The sequence below is a fragment of the Vicia villosa genome, linkage group LG3 (genome assembly GCF_029867415.1).
Source record: "Vicia villosa cultivar HV-30 ecotype Madison, WI linkage group LG3, Vvil1.0, whole genome shotgun sequence".
Classification (NCBI taxonomy): domain Eukaryota; kingdom Viridiplantae; phylum Streptophyta; class Magnoliopsida; order Fabales; family Fabaceae; genus Vicia; species Vicia villosa.
In genome coordinates, this window is record NC_081182.1 from 13,613,984 (window position 1) to 13,624,479 (window position 10,496).

Sequence of the window (10,496 nt, forward strand, 5' to 3'; positions counted from 1 at the left end):
TTAAAATTATCTTTTGTTTTGTCTCAAACTCCTTTTATCTTAATATTTTTATTCAAAAATGGTATATGGAAAAAAATTTATTATTAATCTAATTTTTTTTATATGAAAATTTACTATCAGGCATATGGGGATTTGAATCCAATTTAGTACCTCTGTCCAAATGCTTTGTGTAGGTTGGCAGCCGAAGAAAAGATGGTTCATTGATTCTTCCTCAGAGCAGAAACAACAATTCTTATTATCAATCATTCCAAATTTAAAAAGTCTCTCCTTGGTGGCAAGTTTACCATGGCAAGCAAGCCACATAATGAAACATGATCGCGGTATAGCATTGTTACCATAGATTAAGTCCTTCCACTCAACTTTTTGATCACACTACTGCAGGATTTTATATGCTTTACTCATGTTGAAATTCTCCCAGCACATTACCTCTTCCACTTCTTTTCTCTTGCTGATATCCTCTCTCTGCTTAAGGATGGATTTCATGATCCATGTATGTGAAGGCTTGGGTTCCATTTCCATTAGACTTTTATTTTTCAGGTAATACTCTTGAATCCATTTGACCCAAAGAGAAGCGGATTTTCCACTTAAATTCCAAAGGAGCTTTATCAAGTTAGTCTTATTCCAAATATAGATATCAATTACATTCAACCCCCTCTACATTTTGGGCTGCAAACGGTTTTCCACTCGACGGGTGCTCTGCGACTACCCTCGAAACCACCTGTCCATAAGAAAATGCGACAAATGGACTCTATTTTCTGAATGACATTCTTGGGGAAAGGGAAACAATGCAACCAGTAATTAGTGATTGCAAACATCACACTTTTAATCAATTGTAATCATCCTGCATACGTAAGCATTCGTGCGCTCCAGTGTTTTATTTTATCAACAATGCGATCCACCAGAGGCATATAGTGATGAATAGGAAGTTTCTTACCCGTCACCGGCACACCAAGATATCTGAATGGCAGTTGGCCTTCCTGAAAATTAGTAACTTGTATAAGTTTTTCTTTAGTTCCGTTATCCACTCCAGCACAGTAAATCCTACACTTTTGCGGGTTTACTTTTAGGCCTGTTGCCTGCGAAAACTTCGTGAACGTAGTCATCATCATCTTCACAGACCATTCATCACCACGAGAGAACATAAGTAGGTCATCTGCGAAACACAGATTGGTTATCTTAAGTTTTTCGCATTTCGAATGATAGTTGAAGTTGCTGTCTTTTTGTAAACGATACCTAAACAAAAATAATATTTGTATACGGGAAAAAATCTATTATTAATATAAATATTTTTATATACGAAAAAAGTATTTATGATCCAAATATTTTTTGTTCAAAAATGATATTCGGGAAAAAATCTATTATTGATCTAAAGTTTTTTTATACAAAAATTTACTATTGATCCAAATAGTTTTGTAAAGGATACCTAAACAAAAATAATATTTGTATACGGGAAAAATCTATTATTGATAGAAATATTTTTATATACGAAAAAATGTATTTAGGATCCAAATATTTTTTATTAAAAAACGATATACAGGAAAAAATATATTATTAATCTAAATATTTTTATATATGGAAATTTACTATTGATCCATATATTTTTGTAATTGATGCCTAAACAAAAGTAATATTTATATACAGAAAAAACCTATTATTGATATAAATATTTTTATGTACGAAAAATGGTATTTATGACCTAAATATTTATGATCCAAAAATAATATACGGAAAAAAATTATTATTGATCTAAATATTTTTATATACAAAAAAATTATTATTGATCTAAATATTTTTTTTCTTTTTTAATCTTTTATTTAAAATTAATATATTATATGAATATTTTTATTTTTTAATCTTCTCCTTTCACGGGTACCAGATATTTTTCTATACATTCAATTATTATTTTTTCACGGGTACCAGACATTTTTCTAAACATTCAATTATTATTTTTTCACGAGTACCAGACATTTTTCTATACATTCAATTATTACTTTTTCATGGGTACCAGACATTTTCCTATACATTTAATTAATTTTTTTTTACGAGTACCAGACATTTTTCTATTAAAAAATATACATCTGAAACAAATGCGCGTCCCGTACCAGAACTCGTGCGAACGCACAGGTTTGTTACTAATTACTAATATAAATTGTTTTTTGGCATATAAAATTATAAATTATAAAACAAACTAATTTCTTTTTAAATAATCTTGCCAAATAAAATTTTAATGTCCTAATTATTTATAATGTTTCTTTTCATTCACTTATAAATAATGAATAAAAAATAAACTACAAACTTAAAAATGATTTTGCCAAACAAAGTTTTAATGGGCTGGTTATTGATACTTTTTGAGAATTTCTTTATTGACCCCTCTATGGGGTGACCCCCAGCGAAAAATCAAAAATACTCCTATTTCGAAAATATTTTTTTTTTCAAAATTTTCTCAGAATTCGGAAATGCACTTCCGAAAACATCAAATGAGGAATGTTTTCTTAGATGTATTTCTGTTTCCACCCATTATTTGTTTTTACCAGTAATTGAAATGTAACCATCAAGTAGTCCAAAAGTACCATTAATACCTGAAATTAAAATGAAATCGAATCAGAAAAAGAAAATTCCTTCCCTTAAGGAATTGATATCTTATTATGAATCACAAGGGATGGATTCACATGAAGCATCTTTGAAGGTTATTGAGGATTTGCAGAAAACTTTATTTGGAGTGATATCATCTGGCAGAGGTAAACAACATAGGGTGTTAAATGAAGCATCTTTGTTGGTTTTTTGCAATTAATAGAGGATTCGGTCATGAGAAGCTAGGAGGAGTTGAAAATAGAATATGGAAACAAATTGGGAAGAAGATTGGATTTTTTTACTATGTCTTTTTTCGGAAGTATACTTCCGAAATCCTTTTGGAAATGCATCTCCGAAAACACCTCCATTTGATGTTTTCGGAAGTACATTTCTGAATTTTGGAAAAATTTTGAAAAAAAAATGACTTCGGAAATGCATTTTCGAAATTTAGAGGCATTTTGAGATTTTTTCCACGGGTGACTAAGAAGGTTATGGGGTCAATAAAGAAATTCTCTACTTTTTTTCATACTGGCTGCAGAGTCAATTTTGGGTCTGGACAAGCAGGTACACAATCTAGTGCTTAAAAAATGGAAACCTCAAGCTTAAAAAAAGGGAAACCTCAATTTTAGGAGGTTGAGTTAAGAAATTATAATATTAAAAATCATAAAAAATATATTTGTTAGAGAAATCATTAAATAACTCCTTGAATGTATCCCTGCGGCTTAGCATTGCTTTGGGAGCTCAGTGTTAGCGGTTTGAGACTTAGTGGCTTGCATCTCAAATTTTAATTATAAAAATTTGTATATAATTAATTAAAATTATAATAAAATTTTAAGTCAAAATTTATTTTCAATGATTATTTATTGTAACTCTTATAAGTTTATTTTAATTTATTTTAGTATAAATTTTAGAGACTATTTATATTTATAATTAAATATTTAAAATTTTGTCATACAATTAACCTATTTATTATCAAATTTTTATGATAAAATCAAATTTATTTTTCAATCAGATAAACTTGCGTATTAGGATCACAACATGATTTACTCATACTCCTACATTTTCTAGCCATATGACTTCTTTGGAATCTACATTGTTAAAATATTCACTTTCTTTGTTTAACGTGAATAAACATGCTCAATGGATAGTGTGGTACTGTGGTTGAGTCTCTAAATAATTCCTCTAATGATTTTATTGTTGAAGCATCAAGTGTTCCGAAAGCCAAAGAAAATTCTAACCCAAACAAATCACATCAATAATGTATATCGCTCTTGAAATCTTTAAGTAACAATAGGAATTGTTTAGAGTAGTAGGTGAAAGCAAAGTATCGGATCAGAGTGTCTAGTGGATCATGCAAGCTACAATGACTAGTCTTCCTCATATTAGTGATGTATGCTTGGAAACATATGAGAAAAGTGGTTCGTAGGCTTTTGATCCCAAGTTTTTTGAAGATGTTGCTCAATAGAATTTTTAACTATGATTAGTATTTTTATTATGTCTTGCATTTATATTTCTCAATTTCAAAATTGAACTATGGTATTTTTCTGATTTAGTTGTTTTCTACGTAGTAAGTAGCTGTATTTTAAAGTATGTAACTTATGTGCAATGTGCATGACACAACACTACTTGGTGTTTTACTGTTGTGTAGTTCATAAAATTACTATAACTGATAATGGATTTGTGTAAGGCAGGGTTTGAAAAAATTATTATATGGTTTACCGATTTCCTTATGATCCTTTTTGGTGTTTTTGTTCCATGTAAGACGCGGGTTGAATGAAGTTAATTGGGATCTGTAGAATTTCAAACTCTGATTTTGTTGGTGTGCCATGGAGACAAGTGAGACATAATATTCATAATTGTGAGAATTATATTGGTTGTCTGACAGATAGGCATGCTTCTTTTTAGTGTTTTACGCTATGTTGGGGGAGTTTGGAAGGGAGAGGAATGGAAGACTACGGAAAATGAATTTTTAAAAAAATATAAAAAAAATATTTGATTTTTTAAAAAAATGATTTTGTTTAGAATAATAAAATGATGTATATCATTACTATATTTTTTAATTTTTCGAATATTATAATAATATAGAAGATTTGTTAAAATTTTATGTAAGCCCTCAAAAATTCTCTAAAGCTCTCATTCAATACAAATTTTTAGTTCCTCCAAATTAGAGATTTTTGGGTGTTATGAATAAGAGCAAACCTTCTAAAACCCTTTCAACGAAAATCATTCAATTTTTTCACTCAATCCTTCTATTTTTTTAAAGTCCTTCCCTCACTTCCCTTCCAAACTCCCAAACATAACCTTAAGGTTTATTCTTCCGCGCTCGTGTACGCGGCTGCTTTCCTAAAGTACTCTTAGTTCATATGTGTTTCTTTCAATCCACCAAAAAAATCATATATCTTTTTCTTCATTTCCAAATATACTGTGATCGGAATTTAATGCACCAACAGTGTCTGTTATCCTTAGATTGATTGTGGACTCTTATTTTAGAGCTCTGTGCCTTCTTTAAAACTCCACACAATAGAGCTTCATGCCTTCTTTAATATATTTGAACATGTGGACTCTTATTCTAATCAGACATTGTGACAGAAAAAATACAATATATGACTAGATTGATTGTTCAAACAAGTATATACATTAATTAATTGGCTTCAATTTAACGCAATAAAATATGATATATGTATGTGTATATAGAAACTATTATTTTACTGTCATTCTCATGATTTAATAGTGATAGAATTAAGAAAATTTCTAATATTCATTAATAACACACATAATAATACTAATACTAGGACAATTGTTCTAAACTCCTTACTTAAAGGTCTAACAAACAACTACCTAAGTTTGAAATACTAGACTAAAGTGACTTCATCTCAATCTTTAAATTGAGGTTTATTTTAAAACACAATTATCTAGTTCTTAGAAACAAGACCTTACTTAGTGCACAAACAAGACCTTACAGGACACGAAAATTAAAAACATAGGAACAACATTAAAAGGTTTGGAAATGACACATATATCGATTAACAAAGATATAAATTAGTAGTTTCCTTTTGTTCACTTGGTGGCAACTGGTGGGCGTGGCACCCATAGAAGGTGCTTAACAGGGAAGAAATGGCACAATGGACCTTCCCCGGGCTTCATTCCAAGTAGGTCAAAATAAAAATGAGTAGGATTCATAGCAGATGTGTCGAGGTGGCAAATTCCCAAAGCATCCATTGTGTCTCCATATTCACCCTTTAGAAGAACCTTGAAAATCTTACTCCCTATGTCTAGGTAGTGGCAATAGTGAAGCAAGTATGGGTAAGGCCTAGGGTGACATGCTACCCATTTAGGAGCATAAATATCCTCTGAGATCTCCAAAACAGTGTAGTTTTGCAAAGGTGTAGCTGATGTTGTGGGATAGCTAGTCGAATGAATGTCATATTTTGTATCTGCGCCAATAACACTATGAACAAATTCAACCATGGACTCTAAAGAAGTAGGACAAGCCTTGGTCTCCCCTTTTTGTGGTTCATACTCACATTGATTAATTATGCCTATCATGTCTTCACCTTGAGGAGAATCTTTTGTGAGTGAGAATAGATCAAGAAGGCTTGGAATTTGTGATTTAGATACCGGAATATCGTCAGCAACTTTTTTTGGCAAGAAATTAGCATATTCAACGATAGGAAATTGCAAGGTCATTACGCTCCCTACATAAAGATCTTCTATTCCAAAAAAAAATACCTTGAATGCTTCTGTATGGTCAACTTTTGAAGGTTGTTTTCTGTTTGATTCAACCAAATCTTGTCCAATTTTAATGTGGTTCTTTGCATTCGAGTTTTTCAACCAACCATCAAGGTAAGCTTGCTTGGAATTCTCAGCATGGCTATCTTTTAGCCAACCATCAAGGTAAACTTGGTTGGAGTTAGGGGAGGATATTTCTTTCCCAACCTGTCTAACTTTCAACCATCCATCAAGGTAAAGTTGGTTGGAGTCAAGAGTCGATTTTTCTTTCAAAGCTTGGGTATCTTTCAACCATCCATCAAGGTAAACTTGGTTGGAGTTTGCGTTTCCGGCTCGGGTATCTTTCAACCATCCATCAAGGTAAACTTGGTTAGAGTCTGCATTTTCGGCTCGAGTATCTTTCAACCATCCATCAAGGTAAACTTGGGTGGAGTCAGAGTTGAATTTTGCATTTTCATCTCGAGTATCTTTCAGCCATCCATCAAGATAAACTTGGTTGGAGTTAGGGTTGACTTTTTCTTTCTTAGCCCGAGTATCTTTCAACCATCCATCAAGGTAAACTTGGTTGGAGTCAAGGTTGTCTTTAACTTTCTCTGCTTTGGTATCTTTCAACCATCCATCTAGGAAAACGTGGTTGGAGTCAGGGTTGGCTTTGACTTTCTCGGCTCTGATATCTTTCAACCATCCATCAAGATAAACTTGGTTGGAGTCAGGGTTGGCTTTGGCTTTCTCGTCTCTAGTATCTTTCAACCATCCATCAAGGTAAACTTGGTTGGAGTCAGGGTTGGCTTTGGCTTTCTCGTCCCTAGTATCTTTCAACCATCCATCAAGGTAAACTTGGTTGGAGTCAGGGTTGACTTTCGCTTTCTCGCCTCTTGTATCTTTCAACCATCCATCAAGGTAAACTTGGTTGGAGTCAGGGGAGGGTATTTGGTTCTTCAGTGGAGTATTTTTTAGCCAGCCATCAAGGTAAGGCTGATCAACTTGGTTCATATCTCTTGCAAAGCTTCCATTGTCATTCTACAATACAATTGAATAAAGGGATATTAATGAATGACAAATTAATTTACATATTTTGGATGATATATAAGACTAAAAAAACACAAATGTTTTTAGTGGAAGAAATAATTTGAAACACAAATATTTATAGTTGAAGAATATAGTAGATATATAATTTGAAACATAAAAAATAGGAAGTAGAATATTTTTAATTTCATTATAGCTAAAATCTACATAATTTTGTGAAATATTATAGAACAACCGATTTTGAGTGTGTTGAATGCATGAAAAACAGCCAAGAAGAAGGATTTTAGAAGCATGAATTAAATTCTACATGCATGTATAATTACAAATAAATATGAAAATGATAGATTATAAACATGTTGAAATTTTTTAATTTTAACATGCATGTATAATTGCAAATAAAGATAAAATTGATAGATTGTTATGATAAATAAATGATGAAAAATATAAGTATAAAAGATAGAAGCATGCATGCAAATTTAGTAACTCACAATCAGCAAGAGCAAGAGAAAAGGGAGGAGAGACAGAATAACTTTGTGTGCCATTTCTTTCGGTTATGTTTGTGAGAAAATTGTTTTGTTGTGAAATATGCATTGAAGTGAAAATGAGCTAGGCTATTTATAGGCAAGTAAGAAGAAAAAGTACAAATAATTTTGTTTGATAAAATCATTTTTTAAGTTTATAATTATGGTATTTTTTAAGTTTACAATTTATTTCTGATAATTTATATGTTTAAAAAATCTGTATGGTAACAATAATTGTGTCATATGCTTATAGCTTCTTTTTTTTTTTAAACTTATAACTTATATTGATAAGTTATTTCAATTAGTATATACTTTATCTATTTTTTTTTAATTCTGTTATTGTAATTGTAATTGTAATTGAAATATATACAAAATTAAGCAAATAATTTCATATTTTTAAGTTATATAAATTTTATAAATTTAAGCTGCTACATCACCAGTCATATGCAATAAATTAATTTATCTATTAAACTACCTTAGAAAATGTTGTTTGGACATAAACAATATGAAATACCTACCAAGTTGTTTTTGTAATCTTGTATGTATTTTTAAAATGTAAAAAGTAGATGACATAAAGATATTCACATATAGTACCATTTGTTTTCTCTTAACTGTTTCTATATTATCTTAGGGTCAATATTTTGTTACATAGAAAAAGAGTTGTTAAATTTGTATGAACTTAGAGTAAAAATGGTCATTATTATCTGTTTTTATGTATAATCAAATGATATTCAATTAGTATTATGGGTTGATTATATTTTGTGGATTGTAATTTCCTTATTTAATTAACTGTATTTAGACATGTATTAAACATTAAAATTGTAACAAAATTACAATAATAGTTTAATTTTGTTAAATTGAGTTGTGCTATGTTTATTGGTGCTCAATAGTAGGGAGAAACTTTATTCTATGTTTCTAGATTTTGTGCATGATAGCAAACTAGTATACATCATGAATGTTCTTACCACAAGTCCTCGGAATTTACAACCTAGGAAACAATGAATCCAGACTTTAAGACAAAATAGTGTCACAAGAAATTCTAAAATAGTGTGTAGAGTTTGCATGCTTAAGAATTTAATGTGACAAGTTTACATGTAAGAGGGCTTGCATATGCATTTCTAAAGTAAGTTAATATGATAAGTCAAAAAATTGTAAGTTATTTAAAAAGCAAAACTTACATTAATGAATCATAAAAGAAGAAGTTATAGTAAATATAGTAGTATTTTTTATGTTAAATTGTCAATATTTTGTTATATAGAAAAAGAGTTGTTAAATTTGTGTGAACTTAGAGTAAAAATTGGTCACTATTATCTGTTTTTATGTATAATCAAATGATATTCAATTAGTATTATGGGTTGATTATATTTTGTGGATTGTAATTTCCTTATTTAATTAACTGTATTTGGACATGTATTAAACATTAAAATTGTAACAAAACTAGATTGATGACCCGTGCGATGCACAGACATTTTAAGATTGAAAAATATAATTATTATTATTATAATTATTAGTGTTAGTTTATAACAATTACATCACTATATCAAGATATTTTCTATTAATATTTTTTAATTTAATTTTAGTTTTTATAATTATAATAATTATAATTAAAATATTCATTATAAATTAAAAAATCGAAGAGAATTTAATTACTCGATTCATTGTAGTCGAATTTAATTATTTATTTCAATGATTTTGTCCGTTAATATCATCATGTTATTCTTTGCATCAATTTTTTTTATTTCAATAGTTTTGTTTTAAAGGTTTATTATTTTCATTAAAACATTTATTAAAAAATAAAATTGTTACATAGAAATAAAATATTTTCATATGTTTTCATCATCTATTAAAAATTTTGACGCTGTCATTGTTTAAATCAATAATCTAAATAAAATAAAATATATTATTAATGGTATACATAATTATACAAATTTCGAGTTAATAAGATATTATTGTAATTAAAAATATTTAATATCAGATGATAAATATGAAAAATTCCTTAAGAACAATTAATTTATATATTTATATAACATGTATATTTGTTCTCCTACAAAAAAAATCAACCAATAGGGTGATTAGACATTTTTTTAAACAAACCTTCTATAAGTTGACCTATAAAATATAGGATATAAAAATAATAAAAATTTTAATATTCATGTCTCAAATATAAAAGAGCATCATACTTGTAATAGAAAGATGAGTGATACAATATTAAACTATTTAAAATAAGAAATAGTTAGAAAAAACTCAAATTATAATGTAAATAAATTCCTTTTGCTTAGTTATGTTCAAATTATACCATATTCGAATGATTTTGATTTCGATTGACATAATATTAATGAAATCATTGAGAAAGATATGAATATAATCATTTTTTAGTTCTTTTTGTCTTAAAAAAGGAAAAAAAATTGTTTCATTGAATAAGATATATGAAAAAAAAGCAAAAAAAATCTAACATGTTCGATATTGTGCAAATTTTAGAGAAATACATAGGTGTGAAATATACGAAATAATAAAGTGTAAAAGTGATAATTAAATAATACGTTTAGGATTAGTCGTGGTTATAAAGGTGACGAAGAATGATAAAATTCACAAATATTATAAGTCACTACTAGAAAAACAGTTTTTAGCGTCGGCCATTTGCAGACGCTA

General features: G+C 29.1%; 1 protein-coding gene across 1 annotated transcript; it reads right to left on the minus strand.

The window, feature by feature from the left end:
• Window positions 1–5,348: 5,348 nt before the first annotated feature.
• Window positions 5,349–7,905, minus strand: LOC131654936 (uncharacterized). The gene is made up of 2 exons (XM_058924860.1): window positions 7,815–7,905; window positions 5,349–7,320 (listed from the first exon to the last, which is right to left on the minus strand). The coding sequence occupies exons 1-2, from the start codon at window positions 7,866–7,868 to the stop codon at window positions 5,629–5,631; spliced, it is 1,746 nt and encodes a 581-aa protein (XP_058780843.1). The 5' UTR covers window positions 7,869–7,905; the 3' UTR covers window positions 5,349–5,628.
• Window positions 7,906–10,496: the final 2,591 nt, after the last annotated feature.

Coding starts and splice junctions, on each gene's coding strand:
- LOC131654936 (XM_058924860.1), bottom strand. CDS start 7,868: ATGGCACACAAAGTTATTCTGTCTCTCCTCCCTTTTCTCTTGCTCTTG. Junction 7,321..7,814: donor TTCTCTTGCTCTTGCTGATT/GTGAGTTACTAA, acceptor ATTGTATTGTAG/AATGACAATGGAAGCTTTGC.